This window comes from Pseudophryne corroboree, assembly GCF_028390025.1.
Source record: "Pseudophryne corroboree isolate aPseCor3 chromosome 3 unlocalized genomic scaffold, aPseCor3.hap2 SUPER_3_unloc_40, whole genome shotgun sequence".
Lineage (NCBI taxonomy): Eukaryota > Metazoa > Chordata > Amphibia > Anura > Myobatrachidae > Pseudophryne > Pseudophryne corroboree.
Window position 1 is genome coordinate 1,023,165 of NW_026967531.1, and position 27,675 is coordinate 1,050,839.

Sequence of the window (27,675 nt, forward strand, 5' to 3'; positions counted from 1 at the left end):
AGCGTGGGCCCAGGAGTTGGAAGCTGAAATCTCTTCTGACCATGCTCGGCAATGCTTGTCGTATATAGTCACAGCTTCTCACTATATTAAGGAGGCGGCTTCTGATGCTGGTATCCTGGCGGCCAAGGCTTCTACAAAGTCCGTTCTGGCCCGACAGATTTTATGGCTGTGGTCCTGGTCTGTGGATCTGGACTCTAAGAAAACCCTGGATGTACTACCTTTTAAGGGAGATATCCTTTTCGGAGAGGACCTTAATAAGAGAGTGGCTGATTTGGCGTTTGCTAAAACAGCCTGTCTGCCAAGTACTCAAGCAGCATTCGTGGATGCGCTAGCGGTTCCATGGACCTTTCGGCTGCTGTACGTGTTCCATCCGGTGTTACTTCTGCCCAAGGTAATTCGGAAGTTCAAGCAGGAAGGAGGAAGCCTGCTTCTCATAGCTCCAGCGTGGCCCAGACTGCACTGGTTCTCAGTCCTCCAGGGCCTCTCGCTAGAGCATCCCATTCTACTTCCACAATGACCAGACCTCCTCGTTTAGGGCCCCTGTGTCTACAAGGGCTTGGCGGCATGGCTCTTGAAGCTTCCGTCTTGAGGGCTAAAGGATTTTCTGAGGTGGTCATTCAGACTATGTTGTGGGCCCGGAAACCGGCTTCTGCTTGGATTTACCATAGGGTCTGACATTCTTACTTTGTTTGGTGCGCATCTAACAACCATGACGCTTCCAAGTTTAGTACAGCCAAGCTTTTGGCTTTCCTTCAGCAGGGCCTAGACTTAGGCCTGCATCTGGCTTCCATCAAGATTCATATTTCTACCTTGTTGGTTTGGTTCCAGAGAAAAATTGCAACCTTACCTGATGTACATACCTTCACTCAGGGTGTGTTGCGGATTCAACCTCCCTATGTCCCGCCTGTGGCTCCTTGGGATTTGTCGGTGGTTTTGGAGGTATTACAAGAGTCTCCCTTTGAACCACTTGAATTGGTGCACTTTAAGTGGCTTTCTCTTAAGGTCTTGTTTCTACTTGCTATTGCCTCTTATAGACGAGTGTCGGATTTGGGTGCCTTGTCTTGTAGTTCCCCATATCTGATTTTTCACCGTGACCGGGCGGTTCTTAGGACTTGTCCCGGGTATTTACCTAAGGTGGTCTCTTCATTCCACCTTAATCAGGAGATCGTGGTTCCGGCCTTTGCCTCTCCTGATTTGTCTTCCAAAGAGCGGTCCTTGTATGTGGTACAGGCTCTCCGTATCTAATGTGAAGAGGACAGCTTCCATCAGGAAGTCTGATTCCCTCTTTGTTCTGTTTGGGTTTCACAAACATGGCTGGCCTGCTCACAAGCAGACCGTGGCCTGTTGGATTAGAATGGTGATTGCACATGCTTATGTTCGGGCTGGCCTTCCGGCTCCTGCTAACATTAAGGCCCATTCTACTTGGTCTGTTGGACCTTATTGGGCGGCCCGCCATGGTGTGACCCTTGAACAATTGAGCAAGGCGGCTACGTGGTCCTCAGTGAACATGTTCATGAGTTTCTATGCCTTCGATACTGCCGCTTCCCAGGATGCTTCCTTTGGACGCCGGGTTCTTGTGCCCGCTACAGTGCGTCCCCTCCCATAAGGAAATGCTTTAGGACATCCCCAATGTCTATCCTTGTGGAGCCCAGTGTAACCCGCAGCAGAAAATTAGATTTATGGTAAGAACTTACCTTTATTAAATCTCTTTCTGCGAGCTACACTGGGCTCCACAAGGCGCCCACCCTGACGCACTTAGCTTCTTTGGGTTGGTACAGCATTAGCCGCTGACACTTTCTCCTGTCGTGAGAGTGTGATGTACGTGGCTACTAACTGTTGTCGTCTCTTTTACCTGCTACTGCATTGGGCTGGTTAACTAAAAACTGAGCTCCTGTGCAGGGAGGTGGGGTTATAGAGGACGCGGCGCTGTGCATTCTGGGAACAATCAAAACTTTTGAGCCTGTTGGTGCCTCGGATCAAGAACCTACTCTACACCCCAATGTCTATCCTTGTGGAGCCCATTGTACCTCGCAGAAAGAGATTTAACAAAGGTAAGTTCTTACCATAAATCTCGTTTTCTTCATTTCCTGTGCCATATAATTGCTATGTGGTATATGGTCTGACATTTTTTCCACTGTTACGTTTCATAATACCTTTCTAGAATGTTTGGGTGTTCAGGCAAAGCATGACTGATTCATGTAACATCCTGTTGCCCTTATACCTGTGTTGGTGGAACCTACATTGGATAACAGACCATGTTCTTGGACTTTACCTCCTTTGGATACATTGGTTACATTGAGATTTGATATTTCTTTGTACAATTGTTGCTATGATGACTAGATTTTGCACTCTCGTATGGCTACTTGGGGTAGTCGGTGGGTTTCCCTTTTAGGCCCGACCGCCACCTTTTTCCACCTTTCTGTCACGGTACCCTGGTGACGGAATCTCTAGCTCCTTTATGGACTCTATTTCTGTTTGTCTCCCATTTTTGTTCCCTATTTTATTTCTTATGTTTGATAGATTTGAAGTATGCACACGTCCTACAGAGTCTATTGGACTTTACACAGATGATCCTAGATGTTTCATACCATGATCTGATCTCTCTCTATCACGGTGACGTTTTTAAGTCTTAATGTAAAAGGTCTTAATTCTCCTCATAAGAGGTCTTGCAATAAAATATTTCGCTGACCAGAAGGCGGCGGTGGTAGCCACTCAGGAATCACATGTTCCATTGCACTCTCCCCCTCAGTTTACCAATAACTACCCAGCATGCTGTATCTCCTGTGGCCATCCTTTCCCATAGATCCTGCCCCTTTCACCTGGAAAGCAAGTGGGTGGATTGCAATGGTAGATATTGGATTCTAGTTGGGAAAATTCATTATAAATATGTCACCCTCACTTCTCTCTATGCCCCTAATGCAAGACAGCCCCAATTTCTTACATATTTTTTATCAAAAGCTACAAGAAATTGCAGTTCTCCTTATGGGAGATGTTACTCTTGCTCCAGACCCTCATCTTGATAGATCCACCACTACTGATGAACAGACCAGTAATGCCGCCCGTTCCTTAGCTTCCTCATGCTCCCTTTATTAGCTGAATCTGACCTCTATAATACTCGGAGAATTAGACATCCAGGTGTGCGTGATTATCCTTATTACTCTGCTGTACACAGGTCATATTAGAGAATAGACCTTTTTCTAGGTCATTACAATTGATCCCTTACATTGATCTATTTCTGTATGGGGTGATCTTTGTAAATACTTTTTAGATGTAATTTTGTCCATGTGTAACTCCATTTTCTATATGTATGACCTCATTGCTCTATATATGTACATTTTATTAGGATTAGTGCTTTAGACACCAGTTAGAAACATAGATCCACAGTTGTCTTTCACCTTTGACCTATTGTGAAGGACATAGTGAGTGGGAAGAATATTCACAGCTTTTAGGCTGGCTGATTATAATAGATATATGTTCCTATTATCAGCATCTCAGATGGAAACTGTCTAGTAAGATGTTTGGGGTATTGTATTCATAAGTAGGTGAAAGGGGACAGTTGTCCAGGATGATAAAATAAGAATTTACTCACCGGTAATTCTATTTCTCGTAGTCCGTAGTGGATGCTGAGAACTCCGTAAGGACCATGGGGAATAGCGGCTCCGCAGGAGACTGGGCACAAAAGTAAAGCTTTAGGACTACCTGGTGTGCACTGGCTCCTCCCCCTATGACCCTCCTCCAAGCCTCAGTTAGGATACTGTGCCCGGACGAGCGTACACAATAAGGAAGGATTTATGAATCCCGGGTAAGACTCATACCAGCCACACAATCACACCGTACAACTTGTGATCTGAACCCAGTTAACAGTATGATAACAGAGGAGCCTCTCGAAGGATGGCTCACTACAACAATAACCCGATTAGTTAACAATAACTATGTACAAGTATTGCAGATAATCCGCACTTGGGATGGGCGCCCAGCATCCACTACGGACTACGAGAAATAGAATTACCGGTGAGTAAATTCTTATTTTCTCTGACGTCCTAGTGGATGCTGGGAACTCTGTAAGGACCATGGGGATTATACCAAAGCTCCCAAACGGGCGGGAGAGTGCGGATGACTCTGCAGCACCGAATGAGAGAACTCCAGGTCCTCCTCAGCCAGGGTATCAAATTTGTAGAATTTAGCAAACGTGTTTGCCCCTGATCAAGTAGCTGCTCGGCAAAGTTGTAAAGCCGAGACCCCTCGGGCAGCCGCCCAAGATGAGCCCACCTTCCTTGTGGAATGGGCATTTACAGATTTTGGCTGTGGCAGGCCTGCCACAGAATGTGCAAGATGAATTGTACTACAAATCCAACGAGCAATAGTCTGTTTAGAAGCAGGAGCACCCAGCTTGTTGGGTGCATATAGGATAAATAGCGAGTCAGATTTTCCGACTCTAGCCGTCCTGGAAACATATATTTTCAGGGCCCTGACTACGTCCAGCAACTTGGAGTCCTCCAAGTCACTAGTAGCCGCAAGTACCACAATAGGCTGGTTCAGGTGAAACGCTGAAACCACCTTAGGGAGAAATTGAGGACGAATCCTCAATTCTGCCCTATCCGTATGAAAAATCAGGTAAGGGCTTTTATAGGACAAAGCCGCCAATTCTGACACGCGCCTGGCTGAAGCCAGGGCCAACAGCATTACCACTTTCCATGTGAGATATTTTAAGTCCACAGTGGTAAGTGGTTCAAACCAATGTGATTTTAGGAACCCCAAAACCACATTGAGATCCCAGGGTGCCACTGGAGGCACAAAAGGAGGCTGTATATGCAGTACCCCCTTGATAAACGTCTGAACTTCAGGAACTGAAGCCAGTTCTTTCTGGAAGAAAATCGACAGGGCCGAAATTTGAACCTTAATGGACCCTAATTTTAGGCCCATAGACAGTCCTGTTTGCAGGAAATGCAGGAAACGACCCAGTTGAAATTCCTCTGTAGGGGCCTTCCTGGCCTCGCACCACGCAACATATTTACGCCAAATACGGTGATAATGCTGTGCGGTTACATCCTTCCTGGCTTTGATCACGGTAGGGATGACTTCATCCGGAATGCCTTTTTCCTTCAGGATCCGGCGTTCAACCGCCATGCCGTCAAACGCAGCCGCGGTAAGTCTTGGAACAGACAGGGTCCCTGCTGGAGCAGGTCCCTTCTTAGAGGTAGAGGCCACGGGTCCTCTGTGAGCATCTCTTGAAGTTCCGGGTACCAAGTCCTTCTTGGCCAATCCGGAGCCACGAGTATAGTTCTTACTCCTCTCCGTCTTATAATTCTCAGTACCTTGGGTATGAGAGGCAGAGGAGGGAACACATACACTGACTGGTACACCCACGGTGTTACCAGGGCGTCCACCGCTATTGCCTGAGGGTCCCTTGACCTGGCGCAATACCTGTCTAGTTTTTTGTTGAGGCGGGACGCCATCATGTCCACCTTTGGTTTTTCCCAACGGTTTACAATCATGTGGAAGACTTCTGGATGAAGTCCCCACTCTCCCGGGTGGAGGTCGTGTCTGCTGAGGAAGTCTGCTTCCCAGTTGTCCACTCCCGGAATGAACACTGCTGACAGTGTTATCACATGATTTTCCGCCCAGCGAAGAATCCTTGCAGCTTCTGCCATTGCCCTCCTGCTTCTTGTGCCGCCCTCTCTGTTTACATGGGCGACTGCCGTGATGTTGTCTGACTGGATCAACACCGGCTGACCCTGAAGCAGAGGTCTTGCTTGGCTTAGAGCATTGTAAATGGCCCTTAGTTCCAGGATATTTATGTGAAGTGACGTCTCCAGGCTTGACCACAAGCCCTGGAAATTTTTTCCCTGTGTGACTGCTCCCCAGCCTCTCAGGCTGGCATCCGTGGTCACCAGGACCCAGTCCTGAATGCCGAATCTGCGGCCCTCTAGAAGATGAGCACTCTGCAACCACCACAGGAGAGACACCCTTGTCCTTGGGGACAGGGTTATCCGCTGATGCATGTGAAGATGCGATCCGGACCATTTGTCCAGCAGATCCCACTGAAAAGTTCTTGCGTGGAATCTGCCGAATGGAATCGCTTCGTAAGAAGCCACCATTTTCCCCAGGACCCTTGTGCATTGATGCACTGACACTTGGCCTGGTTTTAGGAGGTTTCTGACTAACTCGGATAACTCCCTGGCTTTCTCCTCCGGGAGAAACACCTTTTTCTGGACTGTGTCCAGAATCATCCCTAGGAACAGCAGACGTGTCGTCGGAATCAGCTGCGATTTTGGGATATTTAGAATCCACCCGTGCTGCCGTAACACTACTTGAGATAGTGCTACTCCGACTACTAACTGTTCCTTGGATCTTGCCCTTATCAGGAGATCGTCCAAGTAAGGGATAATTAAGACGCCTTTTCTTCGAAGAAGTATCATCATTTCGGCCATTACCTTGGTAAAGACCCGGGGTGCCGTGGACAATCCAAACGGCAGCGTCTGAAACTGATAGTGACAGTTCTGTACCACAAACCTGAGGTACCCTTGGTGAGAATGGTAAATTGGGACATGGAGGTAAGCATCCTTGATGTCCAGAGACACCATGTAGTCCCCTTCTTCCAGGTTCGCGATCACTGCTCTGAGTGACTCCATGTTGAACTTGAACCTTTGTATGTAAGTGTTCAAGGATTTCAGATTTAAAATAGGTCTCACCGAGCCATCCGGCTTCGGTACCACAAACAGCGTTGAATAATACCCCTTGCCCTGTTGCAGGAGGGGTACCTTGATTATCACCTGCTGAGAATACAGCTTGTGAATGGCTTCCAATACCGCCTCCCTGTCGGAGGGAGACGTCGGTAAAGCAGACTTTAGGAAACGGCAAGGGGGAGATGTCTCGAATTCAAACCTGTACCCCTGAGATACCACCTGAAGGACCCAGGGGTCTACTTGCGAGTGAGCCCACTGCGCGCTGAAATTCTTGAGACGTGCCCCCACCGTGCCTAAGTCCGCTTGTAAAGCCCCAGCGTCATGCTGAGGACTTAGCAGAAGCGGGAGAGGGCTTCTGTTCCTGGGAACTGGCTGCTTGCTGCAGCCTTTTTCCCCTTCCTCTGCCCCGGGGCAGAAATGAGGAGCCTTTCGCTCGCTTGCCCTTATGGGGACGAAAGGACTGCGCCTGATAATACGGCGTCTTCTTATGTTGAGAGGCGACCTGGGGTAAAAATGTGGATTTCCCAGCCGTTGCCGTGGCCACCAGGTCTGAAAGACCTACCCCAAATAACTCCTCCCCTTTATAAGGCAGTACTTCCATATGCCGTTTGGAATCTGCATCACCTGACCACTGTCGCGTCCATAACCCTCTTCTGGCAGAAATGGACTGCGCACTTACTCTTGATGCCAGTCGGCAAATATCCCGCTGTGCATCACGCATATATAGAAATGCATCTTTTAAATACTGTATAGTCAGTAATATACTGTCCCTATCTAGGGTATCAATATTTTCAGTCAGGGAATCCGACCAAGCCAACCCAGCACTGCACATCCAGGCTGAGGCGATTGCTGGTCGCAGTATAACACCAGTATGTGTGTAAATACATTTTAGGATACCGTCCTGCTTTCTATCAGCGGGATCCTTAAGGGCGGCCGTCTCAGGAGAAGGTAGAGCCACCTGTTTTGATAAGCGTGTGAGCGCTTTATCCACCCTAGGGGGTGTTTCCCAACGCACCCTAACCTCTGGCAGGAAAGGATATAATGCCAATAATTTTTTAGAAATTATCAGTTTTTTATCGGGGGAAACCCACGCCTCATCACACACCTCATTTAATTCCTCAGATTCGGGAAAAACTACAGGTAGTTTTTTCTCACCGAACATAATACCCCTTTTAGTGGTAGTGGTATTATCAGAAATATGTAAAACATTTTTCATTGCCTCAATCATATAACGTGTGGCCCTACTGGAAGTCACGTTTGTCTCTTCCCCGTCGACACTGGAGTCAGTATCCGTGTCGACGTCTGTATCTACCATCTGAGGTAACGGGCGTTTAAGAGCCCCTGATGGCTTTTGAGACGCCTGGACAGGCACAAGCTAAGTAGCCGGCTGTCTCATGTCGTCAACTGTCTTTTGCAAAGAGCTGACACTGTCACGTAATTCCTTCCAGCATCTCATCCACTCAGGTGTCGTCTCCCTAGGGGGTGACATCCCTATTATAGGCAATTGCTCCAACTCCACATCATTTTCCTCCTCATACATGTCGACACAACGTACCGACACACAGCACACACACAGGGAATGCTCTGACAGAGGACAGGACCCCACTAGCCCTTTGGGGAGACAGAGGGAGAGTATGCCAGCACACACCAGAGCGCTATATAAATATACAGGGATAACCTTATATAAGTGTTTTTCCCCTTTATAGCTGCTATATGTTTATATTACGCCAATTAGTGCCCCCCTCTCTTTTTTACCCTGTTTCTGTAGTGCAGGACTGCAGGGGAGAGTCAGGGAGACGTCCTTCCAGCAGAGCTGTGAGGGAAAATGGCGCCTGTGTGCTGAGGAGATAGGCTCCGCCCCCTTCTCGGCTGACTTTTCTCCCGCTTTTATGTAGAATCTGGCAGGGGTTAAAATTCATCCATATAGCCCTGGGGGCTATATGTGATGTATTTTTGCCAGCCAAGGTGTTTTTATTGCTGCTCAGGGCGCCCCCCCCCAGCACCCTGCACCCTCAGTGACCGGAGTGTGAAGTGTGCATGAGGAGCAATGGCGCACAGCTGCAGTGCTGTGCGCTACCTTGGTGAAGACAGGATGTCTTCTGCCGCCGATTTTCCGGACCTCTTCTTGCTTCTGGCTCTGTAAGGGGGCCGGCGGCGCGGCTCCGGGACCGGACTCCGAGGCTGGGCCTGTGTTCGGTCCCTCTGGAGCTAATGGTGTCCAGTAGCCTAAGAAGCCCAATCCACTCTGCACGCAGGTGAGTTCGCTTCTTCTCCCCTTAGTCCCTCGATGCAGTGAGCCTGTTGCCAGCAGGTCTCACTGAAAATAAAAAACCTAAAACTAAACTTTTCACTAAGAAGCTCAGGAGAGCCCCTAGTGTGCACCCTTCTCGGCCGGGCACAAAAATCTAACTGGGGCTTGGAGGAGGGTCATAGGGGGAGGAGCCAGTGCACACCAGGTAGTCCTAAATGTTTACTTTTGTGCCCAGTCTCCTGCGGAGCCGCTATTCCCCATGGTCCTTACGGAGTTCCCAGCATCCAATAGGATGTCAGAGAAATTATGTTATACTGAGTGACTACTGCACCCAGCATCACAGACCTGAATGTAATATCTTGTAAGACAACGGCAGTGTATCTTTGCAGGGTATAGAGCCTAGAGCAGTGATTTTCAACCTTTTTAAACCCGTGGCACACTGAATAAGATTTTAAAATTGCCAAGGCACACCATCAGTTTTTTTTTTTTAATCAAATATAATAACAAATCTCAGCATATATTGGCCCACGCTGTAATAAAACTAATGCTTGCACCCTCACTGTAATAAAAAAAAATTGGTCCCTACATTTATAAAGAACTTTGGCCACCAGAAGTAAAAAGCACATCAATCCCTGCAGTAATAAAACACCTTGACCCCCACAGTAATGCCACACACTGCTCCCCATAGTAATTCCACTCATTGGCCTCACCCCCCCCCCCCCCCGCCAGTAATCCTGCAAACTGTCCCCCCATATTATTCCACATATAGCCTCCTCCCCAGCAATTTCACACACGGCCTGCCCCCCCCGCTAGTAATTCCACACATACTGTAGCCTGCCTCCAACCCCCTCCCCCCATGTAATACCACACACAGCCTGCCCCCCCCCCGCTAGTAATTCCACACATACTGTAGCCTGCCTCCAACCCCCTCCCCCCATGTAATACCACACACAGCCTGCACCCCCCACCCCCCAGTAATAACACACATACTGTAGCCTGCCTCCAACCCCCTCCCCCCATGTAATACCACACACAGCCTGCACCCCCCACCCCCCAGTAATAACACACATAGCCCCCACCCCCAGTAATAACACACACAGCCTGCCTCCCTCTCTCCTTCCCAGTAATTGCACACATTATTTTCATTTAACCTGCTGCTGTACACAATCTCTACCTCGTCTGTTGCGCGGGCAGGGACTGAGACTCCGGCAGCAGCAGGCGGGCGGCAGGGCTACGTGACGTGCGTGACCTATGAGTCACGCACGTCACCATAGGTCTGCCTGCGGAAGAGGACAGCGCTGCTTGCGGAAGAGGACAGCCCTGCCCGAGACAGCAAGTGATGGCAGCGGCTGCCGGGCAGGTTCCTCTGACAGGCGGCGGGCATTTCCGGCGGGTGATGGCAGCGGTATCTCTGGTGAGCAGCGGCACACCTGGCAACCGCTCGCCACAGTGGTTGAAAAACGCTGGCCTAGAGACTTACACATAGCAGGTTAGTTCTGATTGAAAAAGGGGGTGGGTTACCAGCGCTGGCTGATCAAAATTATAAATATAAAAAACAGTCTATATTCCAAAAGGCTTATAATTATAAAATCATATTTATTTCACATATATATCCTATAAATGAAGAATAAAAAAGGGGTATAGAATACTCAATAAATTTTGCCACAATATCTTAAGTGCTTGTAAATCCACAATTTGGCTATGGTAATACTCAAGGGGACTGGGATCACTTGGAGATGTCCATCACTAATCGGTTATTTGCATAAAGCCGATAATTTTGCAGATGTGAGGTATTTACCAGTGTCCTGAAAGCAGAGATTGTCCACCTGATGTATGGCTGGATCAGTTGTCCTCTTTGGCATGGAGGATTGGGTCCAGAAGGTGGATTCTGCAGATGAGAATGTCCCAAATGGTGTGCACCAGAGTATCCGTAAAGCCAGTGGAGATAGTGGTATTTGAGTATCCAAATGAATATAGTGCTCAACGCGTTTCGCTGGGTTGTTTAGTCCAGCTTCCTCAGGAGCAAGTGAGATAGTGGCTGTATTGGAGCCTTTTTATACCGGATATGAGTGAATAATTAATTACACATGAATGAATCACTTAAAATCATATATAAGCCTTTTGGAAAAATTCATATAATATGATACATGTTAGAATATCGACTGGTCCCATATGCTTAATATCACAAGCAATACTAAAAACGATCATTTATTCAACAGTTATATACTTTTAAAATGCATGTAAGTTTGTATAGTATCCAGATCATGTGATAGTTTGTATCACATGATCGGCGTTTGTGTCCAATGGAGGTATATATTCAGGTCATGTGGTATGACACGTGTTTACAAAAGAGTCCGTTGCGTGGCAACTAATCCGGAAGAGTTTAAGATTAGATTCGTGACGTTTAGGGAATTACGTAGCGTCCCGATCATGTGACCATCTATGTCACATGATCGGGATGTCAGCCAATCGAGGGATATTATGTCGGTCACATGTATATGACGGAGTTGGTTGCCAGGCAACAGATCTCTAATAGAGAAAAAGGAAACGTCCTGTCCGATATTATGACAGAACGATCCTGCACACGGACTGACGTCCTGGTATTTGGCTACTTACTATCAATATAAACAATATCTAATATGTAGTTTGTCCGGCCTCCTATATATATCTTATCATATGACTGAATACAAACGATACATTTATATATTTTCTAAGATAGTAATTGGTCCCATATATATCATACTGGAAACATTCTATTGTCAATCAGATCCATATATCTCGATCATATAATTCATAATCACATATAATAAAATTAAACATAGATTATTCCAATCATTGTATACAGCCCATGACCATGTAAAAATAGGTTATTAATAATAAGTTGGAAGTGAATAATATGAAGATTATGACAAAAAGGATTATATGATTACCCGATCATGTGACTATTTTGGGTCGCATGATCGGCATTTTCCTCCGGATAGAAAGAATTTGTAAATATCTATACGGAGGAGAGTTTGGTTGAGAATTGCAGTTATCTTAATAACTTATCAGTCTATATAAAATATTATTAATAGAACAGAGGTAGAAAGAGCTAGATATAATCAATATATACTAAAATATAATTTTTCATATGAGAATCAATTTATAATCTTAAGAGGTTCTTCCAAAAATAGGAGATAATTTATATGGTGATAAGGGAGGTATATCGTTTCTTTCTATAACATCCTTATGGAAGATAGGGCATAACCAAACAAATCAAATAAATAAGAGATAATTAGATAACAGAGTTTAATTCCATAGTTTCATTTAGACCAACCGGGTGCAAAGAGTTGAATTTCAACATCCAGTATACTTCACGACTACAGAGTTTTTTGAATCTATCACCTCCCCTAGAGGTTGGGGTGATCTGTTCGAGACATGTAACTGATAAACAAGAAGGGTTGGACATGTGTTTTATAAAATAATGTCGTGAGACGCTATGAGTTTGACATTTATTTATAATATTTCTTCTGTGCTCCATAAAGCGAACCCGTAGTTTTCTTGTTGTGCGTCCTATATAATTAAGTCCGCAGCTACAGGTAAGTAGATAAATTGCGTAAGCCGTCTCACAATTCATAAAAGTTTTAAGTTCATATGTCTCATTAAAGGATGGAATATTAATTGAGACGGTCTTACGTTGTATATGAGAGCACATCGTACATCTTGTCAGGCCACATTTGTGGAAGCCCAATGGTTTTGTACTAAGCCATTCTGTACCCTTCTGGGTCCTGGGTTCCCTAATACTTTTTAGGTGGCTAGGGGCCAGAATGGTCTTTAACGACCTGTTTTTCCTATAAGTGATTTGTGGTTGAGAGGGTAGGATGGTGCTAAGTATATTGTCTTGTTTTAATATTTTATAATTACGTGACACTATTGATTTTATTTCTTGGGCACATCTATTGTATTTACAGATAAAAGAGAAATCCCGATTATTCTCTTTTTCTATTTTATGTTTAAATTGTTTGGGATGAAGAAGTTGTTGTCTATCCATATTGTAGACCTCTGTGTAGGCCTGTTGTAGTAATGCCTCAGGATAATCTCTAGTCTTAAAAGAGTCTATCAGTTCTATAGCTTGAGATGCAAATGTGTCAACATTGGAACAGTTGCGGCGTAACCTCCTAAGTTGACCCTTGGGAATGTTAGTTTTCCAGGGTCTATAGTGTGAACTTCTATAGTGTAGGTATGAGTGCGTATTAACTGACTTGATATAATTAGATGTAACAATTTTGTTATTATTTCTAATGTCAGGTCAAGGAAGTTCACACAGGTCTTATTAAACGTAGACGTGAAGGATAAATTAAAAAGGTTAGTGTTAAGAGTGGAAACAAACTGATTGGCAGATAACTCATCCCCATCCCAAATTATAAATAGATCATCAATATAACGGCCATAGAGGACCAGGTGCGCCCCCCATGGGCCATTGCATATATACTGTTCTTCAAAGTCGCCCATGTATAAGTTTGCATAGCTGGGGGCGAACCTGGTCCCCATGGCCGTTCCCATCACCTGTAAATAATAACGATCTAAAAACGTGAAATAGTTGTGTGTGAGAATAAAAATAATACACTGTAAAAGAAAAGATCTGTGATCCACACTGAGATCACTATCTTGATCTAGACGTCTAGAAATACTATCACAACCCCTTATATGAGGTATATGGGTGTATAGTGATTTGACGTCAAGAGTCAGAAAGGAAAAAGAATCTTTCCATTGTAAATCTTGTATTTTAGTAAGGAAATCAGTTGTATCTTTAAGATGTGATCTCAGTGTGGACACCCGTGGTTGGAGAAAAGTATCAACGTAATAAGATAAATTAGATGTGAGGGAGTCAATACCCGAAACAATAGGTCTACCAGGGGGTGACGTGAGGGATTTGTGAATTTTAGGTAAAAAATAAAAAGTGGGGGTAACAGGGTGATACGGTAATAAGAACCGGTGTTCTTCCTTTGACAAGATATTTGATTCTAATGCAGAATCAAGAAGATTTTTTAATTCCAATATAAAGATGGAGGTGGGATTATTGTCCAGAGTTTTATAGAAGTTTTTGTCTTCCAATTGATTTAAAGCCTCCTTGACGTAATCCACACGATCCATAATCACGAGGCCACCACCCTTATCTGCCTCTTTAAAAATTAGGGAATTGTCCTTGGTTAGTGCATGAAGTGCCCTCGGTTCTTGTCTAGTTAGATTGGATGGTGTTTGTAATTTATTACAGTTATGTTCTACCATTTCTTTAAAGTCATCTAACGTGATTCTATAAAATGCCTCTATACTACTGCTCTTGGCTGATATAGGAAAGAATTCGGATCTGCATCTAAAAGAACCGGTTTCTCTCTTTATATCAAATATTTTTTCTGTTTTAGCCGGTAAAGTGTTGTTTTCTTCCCATAATTGTTCCAACATTGATAACATAATGTCATCTGTACTATTCAGAATAATGGGTATGGACTCGTCTTTTTGTATGCTTAGACTCTTCCTAGCAAAGTACCTCTTACGGCATAATGTGCGTACAAATCTGTTAAGATCAACATACAGTTCAAATAGATTTGGATCATTAGTAGGGAAAAATTTTAAACCTTTCTCCAGTAATGACAACTCTGAACTGGTAAGAGTTTTACTGGAAAGGTTAAATACACTAGATTTTTTTATCGTGTGGGATTCTTGTAACAGAAGTTAAAATCTTCTTGGATTTTTTCTTTCGGTTTCTACCTCCTCTGACTCCTCTATACTGGAATCTCTTCTTCTTTTGGGGGTTTCCCTTTGATTCCTGAAATTTGATCGCCACTGGGATGTCTTGGGGCGTGCCCCTAAAAAATCCCCCCTCTTTTCCTGATCAACTGTATCATTGGGGTGTGGTCTTTTTTCTCTGTTAAATTGATATCTGTCTTTTCTACTCGGATATTGGGAGAGGGGCGATTGGAAGGTCCTATCTTCATATTCGTTAAGAACTTCATATCTATTCGGATGGATATAATTCCTATGATTAGTTTTCTGTACTGTATTTCTATTGGATTTGGGATAGTCCCTACGGGGGGGTTCAAAATTATCTCTCCTTGGATTAGGGTCACGCTCTTTCTTCTCTCGTTGTCTAAAAGTGTGAACTGCATTATTCTCATAGTCTGCCATATCTCGTCTCATTTTTTTCTGTTTCATACTCATAATATTCTGTTCATATTTTACTACTTTGTCATTAATGACTTTATCCCTATTGTTAAACTCTTCATCCTTATCATATACCTCCATATGTTTCTTTAATATATCAATTTCTTTTTCTAACGAATCAACCTTGGATACTCTATATCTGACAACCAATTTCATTAGTGCAATAGAGCACTCATCTAGAAGTTGGTCCCATTGTTTCTGATACTCTTCATTATCTTGGAAGATGGATGGTTTATGTAACCTGAGACCTCGTGGTATTATTTTTTTATTTATATATTGTTGTAAGTTGGTGCTGTCCAACCAATTTCTGGACTCAGCTTTTAATAGATTTTCTAATTTAAAGAAATCTTTATACATGTCAGGTTTGTCAGAAAGAGGGTCATCCAAGGTTGATTTGTCAATATGGGACCAGTAGGATTCTCTCCTATTCATACGTTCATTAAAATTCATAAAACAGCTCATGATTGCTGCACCCGTATACCAAAAATATGAATATTTGAAAAAGGGGGGGGGGAAAGATGGGTGCGCTATCTGATTGAAGCTAGGTCTGTCTGCAGCGGATATAGATTTCTGTAAACCCACCTCAGTTTAATAAAGAGGTACCCTGAGGGCGACTGAACTATATTGTTTAAACTACTTCATCGATGACTATCATCAGGGACAGATCATGAAACATCTGAGATAAGAGCTGAGTATTCTAATTTGTTCTTCCTATTACTGTAACTGAGTATAACTTGTTGTTTGCAGGTTCTCATTGTTGTAAGTTAGAGAAATAAATGCTTATCCTTTATAATATGTTGTGTGTCAGTCTCCATATTTACCACATTGTATCCCAGAACCTGGTCACTTGAATTTTTCTACCGACAACAATTTCATGGTCTGATCACACCCCTCTGATTGGGCCCTGGTCGCCTTTTCCCGCTACTCCTCCTTTACCACCTTGGAGATTGCAGGATTATATATTAATGGATGCTGAAGGCACCAGAATTTTGCAAGAGACACTGTCCTCCTACTTAGGCGTGAACGCTCCTGAAGATACTTCCATTACAAACCATTGGTGTGCCCTTAAGGCCATGGATCAGAAGCCAGAGAAGGCCATCATCCAAGGGCCAGGGGACAGGTAATCAGCAGGGAATGTGCAGGATCGTCAATGCTGGTTCCTATACACAAGCTCAATAAATGTATTATATACCTAAGGCGACGGTAGCAAGACTCAGATGCTGCCAACTCAGTAACAGGAGTCAGTCATTACCCAATTCCCTGAGGCCGGCTGCTACAGGAGCATTTGGATACATGACAGAGCCTGCGCCAGATATTTCCTAAGCATTGTGTCACGTGGCATGAGGAGCCCCAAGCCTGCACCCCAGCAAGCAGCCACACCATGCCAGAAATATATGTAGTTATGGTAGACTTACCGTCGATAATGCTAATTCTCCTAAGTCCACAGTATCCACAGGATATACATTTGGGATATGAGGTAGCATCAGCGCATTGGTACCAACGATCAAAAGCTTTCGGACTTCCAGAATGCAATAGGCCAGTCCCCTAAATCCCCGCCTCATGGCTCAGGCAATTCAGTTATTTTCCAAAGCTCAAGGCAGAAGCATCATAGAGAGCCCTAATCAGGTGAGAAGCACACATGCACACCCTTCTGTACGAGAAGGAAGATGTTAGTAGGTGAAAGGATCCTCAAATCAGGTGCGTCAGGGTGGGATCACTGTGGATATTGTGGACTAAGGAGAAATAGAGTTATCAACGGTAAGTCTACCATAACTAATATTTCTACTGCAGGGTCCACAGGTTATCCACAGGATAACATTGGGATGTCCTAAAGCAAATTTAGTGGTGGGGAGGCTCCTGATTGGCAGGAGAATCCTTCGCCTGAATTCAGCATTCTGAGGTATCAAAGGCATAATGTATAATGAATGGGTTAATGGAAGACCATGTGGCTGCCTTACATATCTGTTTAGCTGAAGCACTACGTTGTGCTGCCCATGATGGACCTACCTTACGTGTAGGGTGAGCAGAGATATTAGCCGGACTAGGGAGTTCAGGTTGAGAATATGCTTCTGAAATCGTCATCTGAAGCCACCTCGCCAGTGTCTGCTTGTCAGCAGGCCATCCTCTCTTGTAAAATCCATAGAGAACAGAGAGAGTGTCTGTCTTTCTGATGGCACTGATATGATCCACGTAGATCCTTAAGGCACGAACTATGTCCAATGATACATCTTCCACAGAAAGGTCCGGCCCTTGGAAGGCCGGGACAACAATTTCTTCGTTAAGGTAGAATTTAGACTCCACCTTAGGAAGATAACAAGATTTGGTTCTAAGAACCGCTTATCTGGATGAAAAATCAGAAAAGGAGCAACATAATAATGCCCCTCAATCTGACACTCTTCTAGCTGAAGCAGTAGCCAGTAGAAAGAGAGCTTTAGCTGTCCACCATTTATGATCCACCTGCTTTTGTGGTTCAAATGGAGCAACTTGAAGTGCCTTTAGTACTAAACTTAAATCCCAAAGCACTGCAGGGTGGTTGGATGTGAAGCGTTCCTGGAAGAAAGTGCAAACATACAGACAATGCTGACACCTGAACTCTCAAGGAAGCTACCCGTAGACCTTTATCCATTCCTGCCTAAAGGAATGTTAGGACTCTGGAAACTCTGAAAGACCAAGGGTCAGATTTACGGTCACTGCACCATTGAATATAGGCTTGCCATATTCGGTGATAAATACGAGCGGAGGATGGTTTCCTTGCTTTAAGCATTGTTTGAATTAACTGTTGTGAGAATCCTCTTGCTTTCAGAATGGAAGTCTCAAGAGCCACGCCGTCAAAGACAGTTGATCCAGGTGCTTGTAATAGCAAGGACCCTGAGACAGTCGATCTGGATGTTGAGGGAGTAGAAATGGAGCATCCATCGATATCCTCTGCAGATCTGTGTACCAATGTCTTCTGTGCCAAGCCGGAACTATTAGTATCACGGCGCCCTTTCCCTGTTTTGCATTTCGCATCACCCTGGGTAACAGTGGAAACACATAGGCCAGACTAAATTCCCATCTCACAAAAGGTTGTCCTGGGATCCTTTGTTCTTGACCCGTACGCGTGACATTTGTTGTTCTGACGGGATGGCATGGCATGAGATCTATCTTCAGTAACTCCCACTTGTCTACCAGAGTGTGGAAGAACTCGGGTGTAAAGCCCATTCAAAAGAAGGGAATAGTTTACACCTGCATTGGACAATGAAGGCAGCAATCAAGAGTCTCTTCCAGTGTTATGAAGACTGGAAACAACAGGGAATACAATGCAAAAGAGGGGGATACTTTCATGCGCCAAACAAAGAAGGGTACCAGATACTTATAATACGAAATGTCCTTGTATGATGTTCACGGTTTCCGTTTCTTATTTCTTTATAATTCACGAACATACAGTCTCTTCCCAATGGATGACCATATGTGAATAGAAAACATAGAAAGAAAATCCAATGTGTAGTAGACTCCTCAAATGTCAATTTAATAATGGGGAATGGAGATAAATCCAGCAGAAATCTTTTACTTTGTGAACATGAAATGGATATTACGGAACCACCAGAAACGTGAGACAGTCAGAGAAGATTGATGCTCACTCATAAGCTTACATCAGACAGCAAATTCCATGCTTATAAAGGTATCGTTGCTTCATATATTCAAAATCTCTCACACTTAAAAGATCAGGAGAATATCACGCTTACACGTGTGCTTACTTGAGACAAGTTGTATATGGTCATGTAGCTGTTTCTTTATCTCCCCCACACGGTCAAGGATATTCCCACAGGTCAACGTCGATGAATTTAAAAAAACAAATAAAAAATACCAATGTGTAGTATTTCTTTATAAAATATAGTATAAAATGTGGGTGCAGGTGAGACAGAACCCCCAGTCCGTGAGCACACAGTGTGTGTAACAGGACCACCCGAGGTGTGCAAAGGATATCATTCTATAAATGCTCACTCTCAAGTTTATACAGCCATATCTCTCAGGCTTTACAAAAGATTAGTTCTTTATAGGCTGATAAGGTAACTAGCCAGGCTTACACATAAGCTTACTTGAAACCCATGTTGTAAATTCCCGTAGCGGTTTCTTTTCCACACAGGTAATGTAGCTTCCAAAAAAACAACCATATAGTGATAAAATTGGTATTTAATGGGTACAAATATATAAAACACACAGGCACACCAAAATGGCCTGACTTGGGTCAATGGAAACAAAATCACAGCTGAGCGGATAAAGAACAAAAAGGGCCCATGTATTCTCACCACTCTGCTGGATGCCACAAGTACAGGTCTGGGTATCCAAACAACCACCCCACCAACGCGTTTCGACTGCTTTAGTCTTCCTCAGGGTGATGGTGTGTGTCAGATCCCAGAGCCATCTATTTAAACTCTGTATAGTCCCGCCCACTCCTAATTCAATTAGGCAGATACATATATTACTTTGGAAAATGAGGATAATCCATAAACTAAATGTACATTTTGACCATTGAAGCTTGGGGGGTCATTCCGAGTTGTTCGCTCGCAAGCTGATTTTTGCAGTTTTGCTCACGCTAAGCCGCCGCCTACTGGGAGTGAATCTTAGCTTCTTAAAATTGCGAACAACGGATTCGCAATATTGCGATTAAACACCTCGTAGCAGTTTCTGAGTAGCTTCAGACTTACTCGGCATCTGCAATCAGTTCAGTGCTTGTCGTTCCTGTGTAGACGTCACAACGTCACAAACACACCCAGCGTTCGCCCAGACACTCCCCCGTTTCTCCGGCCACTCCTGCGTTTTTTCCGGAAACGGTAGCGTTTTTTCCCACATGCCCATAAAACGGCCTGTTTCCGCCCAGAAACACCCATTTCCTGTCAATCACATTACGATCGCCAGAGCGAAGAAAAAGCCGTGAGTAAAAATACTAACTTCTTAGCAAATTTACTTGGCGCAGTCGCAATGCGTACATTTCGCATGCGCACTAAGCGGAAAATCGCTGCGATGCGATAAAAAATACAGAGCGAACAACTCGGAATGAGGGCCCTGGTACAGTCATCATATGATATGTAATAAACAGTCACATTGTACAATTTCCACAGCATTAATGATGTTTACTTCTGTTTTTTCGGGTTGTCATGGCAACCGTGACCACTGGCCAATGAACGTCAGAGGATTTAAGCCAATGTGTCCGCTCCAAAGATATCTAAATGGGACGTGCTTTCAATTAAATAACTAAGCCAATGAGATTCAGCCCACCAGGTGACGCACTTCCCTTCCCATGCGTTCAACTGGTGCCCGGATGTTACGTTTTTACGTTTCAAACATGAAAATGGGATCGCCTGTGATTCGCATCTCCTTAGTATGCGTTCCACCAGCTCACAGGAATATGGCTGTGCGTTCCAAAACCTTGGAATATTTTACAATAGTGAATAATAAGGATTACCCCTAATTGTTATAGACCATTTTTTCTTAGATGATATATAAAGGGAAAATAGGATTTTATATACCTTCCAGTAAATCCTTTTCTCGTAGTCCGTAGAGGATGCTGGGGTCCATATTAGTACCATGGGGTATAGACAGGTCCACCAGGAACCATTGGCACTTTAAGAGTTTAACACTGTGGGCTGGCTCCTCCCACTAGATTTTACTAAAAGAGCTCTGTAGAGCTCCCCTAGCTGTGACCGGCTCCTCTGGGCTCATTTTCTAAATTGAGTCTGGTAGGAGGGGCATACAGGCACGTGGAGGCCACACACACTACTGAGCCTCATTTTGACTTGTTTTAAGGACATTACATCAAAGTTGGATCATCCTGTAGTGTTTTTCCACTTTAATTTTGAGTGTGACTCCAAATCCAGACCTCCATGGGTTAATTTGATTTCCATTGATCATTTTTGTGTGATTTTGTTGACAGCACATTCAACTATGTAAAGAACAAAGTATTTAATAAGAATATTTCATTCATTCAGATCTAAGATGTGTTTTTTTAGTGTTCCCTTTATTTTTTTGGAGCAGTATACTTTACTCTGCACAACATGGATAAAATATCTTTTAAAGCACAGAAACAATTCAAGTTACATTATAGTATTGCAGGTAAGTAAAACAGATTCATATCAGGAGAGCCAAAACCCTATGGGGGCCATTCAGACCCAGCCGCAATAGCTGCCCGCAGCAGTTTGCTGGTGGTGGCAACATGCACATGCGCAGACACACACATTGTGGCCGCATCCCTGAGAAGTGAACGCGGGCGGGACAGGACCATTTTCCAGGGGCTGCGTGATGTCACATCTGCGATCATCTCTGATTAACCCCCTATAAGCTTCCAGAGTGCACCTCATATCTCATCTTTTCCACGTTACCACAAATGATGAGATCGGTAGCAGCACTACTTTCAGGATTATTACACAGAACACACATAAAGGCTGACACAGCAAATAACAGTAACACATACAAGGGATTAATTAGAAATAAGGAAGCATAATCATCATTAAGTCTAATTATCAACTGGTTCTGTGCGGGACCCATACCTCTTTACTGCCTCCAGCAGCCCCTGGTACTGTACTGTGACCATCAGCCCCGTCTCCCCCCACTACTGCCACCTGCTTTGTCTCCTTCCACTACTGCCACCACCCTGTCTCCCTACACAACTGCCACTCACACCATATCCCCCACTACTACCTCCCTGTCTCTTTCCACTACTGCCACCACCCTGTCTCCCCCCACTACTGCCACCCACCCTGACTCCTCCCCACTGCTGCCACCACCCTGTCTCTTCCCACTACTGCCACCACCCTGTTTCCCCACACAACTGCGACCGGCCCCGTCTCCCCCCACTACTACCACAATGTCTCCTTCCACTACTGCCACCGCCCCATCTTCCCCCACTACTGCCACCACCCTGTCTCCCCAAATGCCACCCGCCCCTCCAGCTACTGCCACCCACCCCACCCCTGCCCTGTCTCCCGACACCTTAGCGCTGCTTGGGGACAATATTACCCACAGACAGTGCCTCCGGCAGCCCCCGCTACAGCACTACTGCCACCCGCCCCGTCTCCCCCCACTACTACCACCCTGTCTCCTTTCACTACTGTCACCACCCCATCTCCCCACCCTACTGCCACCGCCCTGTCTCCCCAAATGCCACCTTCCCCTCCAGCTACTGACACCCACCCCGCCTCCCCCCACTACTGCCATTGCCCTGTCTCCACTCTGACACCTTAGCGCTGCTTGGGGACAATATTACCTATAGACAGTGCCTCCGGCAGCCCCCGCTACAGCACTAGTGCCACCACCCTGTCTCCCCCTCTGACATCTCAGAACTTCTTGGGGATTCTTTGTACTGCTGGTAACAGTCCTTCATCTGCAGGTGGTAGAAAGCAGGGCAGTAAAGAGGCAGAAGCTGCTTCTGGTACCACGGACCCTGGTCATGTAGGGCTGGGAAAATCAGTAAGATTATGTAATAGTCACCATCTTACAGGCAGCCAGTGAAGGGAGCAGATAATGGGTGTTATGTGGCAGGAAAGGGCAGGTTAGGTAACAGCCTGGCTGCTGCATTCTGTACAAGCTACAAGCGGTGCAATTCTTTTGCTGGGAGACCCAGGTAGAGGACATTGCAGTAGTCTATGTGTGATGATACAAGTACATGTATGACTGTAGGTAGATCTTCTGAGGGAAATAAGTGCTAGAGTCTGGCAATGTTCCTCAGATGAGGATCTGATTGTGGCAGATACCGATATCTAAGTGTCACTCCACCATACAGAACACCAAGATTCCACACAGGATCAGCATTTTGTAACTCTGAACCCCCAAGCGCAAGTCTAGTTGGTTTGCAAAGCTGAGCTGTAGCCCTGCCCTTTGTTGGTGAGCTTCTATCACAAGGACCTGTTTCACCAGGACTGAGTCACAACCAACTGGCATCATCCACACTTGGAGCTCAGCTAGACAACCATTTAGGATTGGTACTGGGTTCTTAGTACCTGGAGCAAAAGACAGGTCATCGGCGTAGCAGTGGTAGATGAGGGCAAGACATCTGATTATTTCACCCAGTGGTAACATGTATATTGCAAAAAGCATAGGATAGGATAAGAACCTTGAAGAACAACGCATGGCAATGATGAGAATACTCCAGAAGATTAAAATGGTTCCTCACCTGAGTGATGTTTATTGTGTGCAAGAGCTGATTTATTTCTCAGAGTATAGAAATGGCCTCTCACCTGTGTGAGTTCGCTGATGTCTAACAAGATGTGATTTCTTTGTAAAACATTTCCCACACTCAGAGCAAGAAAATGGCTTCTCACCTGTGTGACTTCTGTGATGTATAACAAGATCTGATTTCTGTGCAAAACATTTCCCACACTCAGAACATGGAAATGGCTTCTCACCTGTGTGACTTTGCTGATGTGTAACAAGTTGGGATTTCCATGTAAAACATTTCCCACACTCAGAGCAAGAAAATGGCCTCTCACCTGTGTGAGTTCGCTGATGTCTAACAAGATATGATTTCTTTGTAAAATATTTCCCACACTCAGAGCAAGAAAATGGCCTCTCACCTGTGTGAGTTCGCTGATGTCTAACAAGATCTGATTTATGTGCAAAACATTTCCCACACTCAGAACATGCAAATGGCTTCTCACCTGTGTGACTTCTGTGATGTACATTAAGATCTGATTTGTGTGTAAAACATTTCCCACACTCAGAACATGGAAATGGCTTCTCACCTGTGTGACTTCTGTGATGAATAACAAGATCTAATTTCCGTGCAAAACATTTCCCACACTCAGAACATGGAAATGCCTTCTCACCTGTGTGACTTCTGTGATGTATAACAAGATCTGATTTCCGTGTAAAACATTTCCCACACTCAGAGCAAGAAAATGGTTTCTCACCTGTGTGACTTCTGTGATGTCTAACAAGATGTGATTCCCGTGAAAAACATTTCCCACACTCAGAACACGGAAATGGCTTCTCACCTGTGTGGCTTTGCTGATGTCTAACAAGATGTGATTTCCGTGAAAAACATTTCCCGCACTCAGAGCAAGAAAATGGCTTCTCACCTGTGTGGCTTTGCTGATGTCTAACAAGATGTGATTTCCATGGAAAACATTTCCCACACTCAGAGCAAGAAAATGGCTTCTCACCTGTGTGACTTCTGTTATGTATAACAAGATGTGATTTCGATACAAAACATTTCCCACACTCAGAACATGGAAATGGCTTCTCACCTGTGTGACTTTGCTGATGTGTAACAAGTTGTGAATTTTGTGTAAAACATTTCCCGCACTCTGAACATATCAGTGGCCTCTCACCTGCCTTACCTGTGTGTGGGTTAATAGGCTTTGTGTTCTGTATAAAACATTTGGCATCTATAGAACAGGGAAACACTGTATCTACTGTCAGAGCTGTAACAGATGCACCAATATCAGAGTGATCAGGAGAACATTTCCCAGGATCAGAGGGATCAGCTGATAGAGCTGGATGTACAATTGGGATAATGGGATTATCTCCTGGAGATTCCTGTATACTGTCATGATCTTTTATGTCACAATCCGGGGATAACATTAGATGTCCTTCTGAGATATTCCTGCTTGTGTGTCCATCTGCTGGAAATAAAATACATTATGGAAATGTGACATTTTCTGTAACAATATTAATCTTGTAAACAATAGGAGAAGACGACTCTCTGGGACACTTAATTGTAAATGTGTGTGTATAATAAAACATAACTTTTACTGAAGGCTTTATAATATTGTGTCTCAGACTATCATTGTGTCCACCCTCCTGAGAACACTCACATTAACAAATGTAATATTATAATAAGACTTAGATATATCTCTCTCTTGTACTGGTAACCTAACCATGAAGTATAAATGGAGATGTAGTCACTCGCCAAATCCTATGTCAGCACCAATGTAAAACAATGGATGGGGAACATATCGTATGAATTGGAGATTCTAGATGAACAATAACATCAGTCATATGAGCTGATGGATCAGAGAAATGTCTCCTAACGTTACTCCTGGAAGCATTGGTAAGGTAGCATTCCTTTATGTGTGTGCTCATACGCTGGTAAGCCTGTACACGTCTTACTCACCCTTATATAAGGTATATTGCTACAGCAGAGTAGGTGTGGAATAAGGATATTTTACATGCAATACACCATATAATACCCTGCAATTATCATCATCTGCTAGGTAATAATCTACTTTCTCTTACGTCCTAGAGGATGCTGGGGTCCATTTAATACCATGGGGTATAGACGGGTCCTTTGGGAGCCATTGGCACTTTAAGAGTTTAATAGTGTGGGCTGGCCCCTCCCTCTATGCCCCTCCTACCAGACTCAGTTTAGAAAATGTGACCGGAGGAGCCGGTCACAGCTAGGGGAGCTCCTAGGAGTTGTTTATTTTCTAGAGTTAGTTAGGTTACAGGAAGGCTGCTGGCAACAGACATCCTGCTTCGTGGGACTTAGGGGGGGGGCAGTAGGAACCAACTTTCTGAAGAGTTAATGGTTCTCTAGTCTGCTGACAAGACACTGAGCTCCTGAGGGTGCTGATCGCAAACCCACGAGGTGACTGCTCACTCCCGCAGCATGGCCGCCACCCCCTAACAAAGCCAGAAGAAAGAAGAGTGATGAGTACAGCGCCAGCATCCCGGTTAACGGGTCACCGGTGGGTAAACAGGCCCCGATCCAAGCCCCGAGGGACACTCTGCTAGGTCCACTTTGTTCATATTAAAGAACACATTCTACAGGCTGCTTTGTATTCCTCATCCACAGATGAGTGCCTGGATAATCTGTAGAAATTTCTAGATATTTCTCCTGTGACGCTAGCCAAAAGGCGTCTATTCCACCCAAGGAAATGTGCAATACAAATGGGTATTTCCTACTAAGGTTATTGTAATGTGAAACGGCGTCTTCGCAGTGATACCTTCACCCGAGGATGGCTCTGCTATTCTGAAAACATAGGATTTTAATACCTACCGCTAAATCCCTTTCTCGTAGTTAATAGGGGATACTGGGATGGTCTTAGTACCATGGGGTATAGATGGGGTCCATTGGAGCCTGGCACTTTAAAACTTCTTCAGAGTGTGCTGGCTCCTCTCCTCTATGCCCCTCCTGCAGCCTCAGTCTAGGAAAACTGTGCCCGAGGAGACGGACATACTTTGAAAGGCGGAAAAGAGACAAGAAAGTGGTGAGAGAACGAACCAGCACACAACATAACAAGAGGATAGCAACACTAACCACAACTTGAAAATAGGGACAGCAAAAGCAGACCCAAACTACAACACACAAGAACAACTCTTGCTGGAAAATATCAAAGCACAGAGGCGGGTGCCCAGTATCCCCTATGGACTATGAGAAAAGGATTTACCGGTAGATATTAAAATCCTATTTTCTCTAATGTCCAAGGGGATACTGGGTTGGTCTTAGTACCATGGGGAAGTTCCAAAACTCCAAACTGGGTGGTAGAGTGCTGAGACCCCATCAAAACTGATTGGTCAAACTGAAGATCCTCAGTAGCCAAGGTGTTGAACCTTTAAAACTTTACAGCATGTTCGAACCCAACCAAGTAGCTGCCTAGCATAACTACAAAGCCGAAACACCCCGGGCAGCCACCTAGGAAGAACCCACTGACTGTGTGGAGTGGGCCTGAACAGAACTTGGCAGCGGCAAAGCCGCTGAAGAGTGAGCCTGTTGGATCGTAAGCCTGATCCAACACGCAATAGACTGCTTCGAAGCAGGACAACCAATCTTTGAAGCATCATAGAGAACAAAGAGCGAGTCTGATTTTCTGAGAATAGCTGGCCTCTTGGCATAAATCTCCAAAGCCCGAACCACGTCCAAGGACATTGGTGTAACAGACGTGCCAGTGACAACCAGAACCACCACCGGCCAATTGATATGAAATGCTGGCACCACCTTAGGTAAGAATGTCTAGCGAGTTTTAAGCACCGCTCTATCACTGAGGCCAAGGCTAACAACATGATAGCCTGCCATGTCAAATACTCCATGTCCACCTTGTGGAAAGGTTCAATCAAACCGATTGGAGAAAGGCCAGAACCAAATTGAGAACTCACGGTGCTGTGGGAGGCACAAAGGGTGGTCGAATATGAAGGACCACTGGGAGAACGGCCAATTGTTCCCTGGAAGAAAAAGACAAGGCTGAGATTTTTCACTTTTATGGAGCCTAAACGTAGGCCCACATCCACAACAGCCTGCAGGAAGTGCAAGAAATGTACCAGATGAAAATCCACAGCAGAATACGGTTGACCTTCACACCAAGAGACACATTTCTTCCATATGCGATGGTAATATTTCGATGCGACCATCTGGCCGGCTTTCAGCATAGTCGAGATAACCTTGCCCGGAATCTCTTTACTGGCAAAAATCCTCCCAATATACTTCCATTGCATCAAACGTAGCCGTGGTAAGTCTGGATAGACGAATGGCCCTTGTGTAAGATGATCATCCTGAATTGGCAGAGGCCAGGGGCCTACGAGTAATAAGGCTAAAATGTGTACATACCAGGCCCTGTGGGGCCA

The 27,675-nt window shown here is 44.8% G+C and overlaps 1 protein-coding gene across 1 annotated transcript in view; it reads right to left on the minus strand.

The window, feature by feature from the left end:
• LOC134984216 (oocyte zinc finger protein XlCOF6-like) overlaps positions 1-27,675 on the minus strand; it is a 196,217-nt gene that overhangs the window by 152,183 nt on the left and 16,359 nt on the right. The window contains exon 2 of the mRNA XM_063949846.1: positions 23,352-24,737. Coding sequence (XP_063805916.1) covers positions 23,352-24,737 — 1,386 coding nt within the window. The remainder of the gene's footprint in view (positions 1-23,351; positions 24,738-27,675) is intronic.